We start from the raw sequence: 851 nt of genomic DNA, 5'->3' as shown, positions 1-851 counted from the left end.
AGAAAGTGGAATAAAGTGGGTCACTCCTCTACTCTTGAAACAAGCTACATACACCTTTTTCTCATTAGAATGCAGGTATGACACAACAGTAATTATATAGTGTTTGCTGTGTGCCAAGCAATAAATCTAAGGATTTTATATTCATTATTTCATTTAACCTTTGACTAAATACTTCTGCAATGTTTTACTCACATTTAACAGATCATAACACTGAGCATGGTATGGTCGTATCACTCTAACTAGTAAGGGCTGGAGCCTGGCCCTAAAGCTTGGCCGTCCAAGTCCAGAGTCCTTATCTTTATTCACTATATAAACCTTTGCTATTATAGGGATGCTTGTACCAAAGGCTAATACAAGAAGATGGATAAATCTGGTCCTTATACTTAAGTTCATTTACCAGCACTGTCCACTTAATGTAAGGATTTGGAGCAATGTAAAAAACAAACTTTTACAGTAATACTGATTTTGCTCCTGTGGCTGTTTCAGATTCTAAACCTCAGCCACTCTCCTTTTTGGAATGAAATCTGATAAGCAATAATACGTAAGTGAACGTGCTCTTTAATGTCAAAGATAATACACATTTGAAAAACAAAACATCAAACGCAACTACAGAAATCTTACCCTTTTACTTCTGGACAGTCTGAACCGTGTCACAGTGCCAAACTGGGAGAAATAGGAAAATATCTGGGTTTCGTCAAGTAGGTTAGGCAGGTGGCGCACATAGACGACTCCAGGAGTAAGTTGTTCTCGTTTTTTTTGCTGAAAACATAAAGACCAGGTAAATTAAGTATTATTTTCTTTTCTTTTTTTTTGAGACGGAGTTTCCCTCTTGTTGCCCAGGCTGGAGTGTA

At 37.3% G+C, this 851-nt stretch overlaps 1 protein-coding gene across 1 annotated transcript in view; it reads right to left on the bottom strand.

Moving 5' to 3' along the window:
* The window catches only part of LOC108294266 (MKI67 FHA domain-interacting nucleolar phosphoprotein), a gene marked incomplete at its 5' end in the record, with an annotated part of 8,530 nt that extends 7,747 nt beyond the window's left edge, over positions 1 to 783 (bottom strand). The window contains one exon of the mRNA XM_017516035.2: positions 622 to 783. Within this exon, the coding sequence (XP_017371524.2) occupies positions 622 to 783 (162 nt within the window). The remainder of the gene's footprint in view (positions 1 to 621) is intronic.
* Positions 784 to 851: the final 68 nt, after the last annotated feature.

The sequence above is a fragment of the Cebus imitator genome, unplaced genomic scaffold (assembly GCF_001604975.1).
Source record: "Cebus imitator isolate Cc_AM_T3 unplaced genomic scaffold, Cebus_imitator-1.0 Scaffold572, whole genome shotgun sequence".
Classification (NCBI taxonomy): domain Eukaryota; kingdom Metazoa; phylum Chordata; class Mammalia; order Primates; family Cebidae; genus Cebus; species Cebus imitator.
The sequence above is the reverse complement of the archived record's forward strand: the minus strand, read 5'-3'. Positions and strand labels throughout refer to the sequence as shown.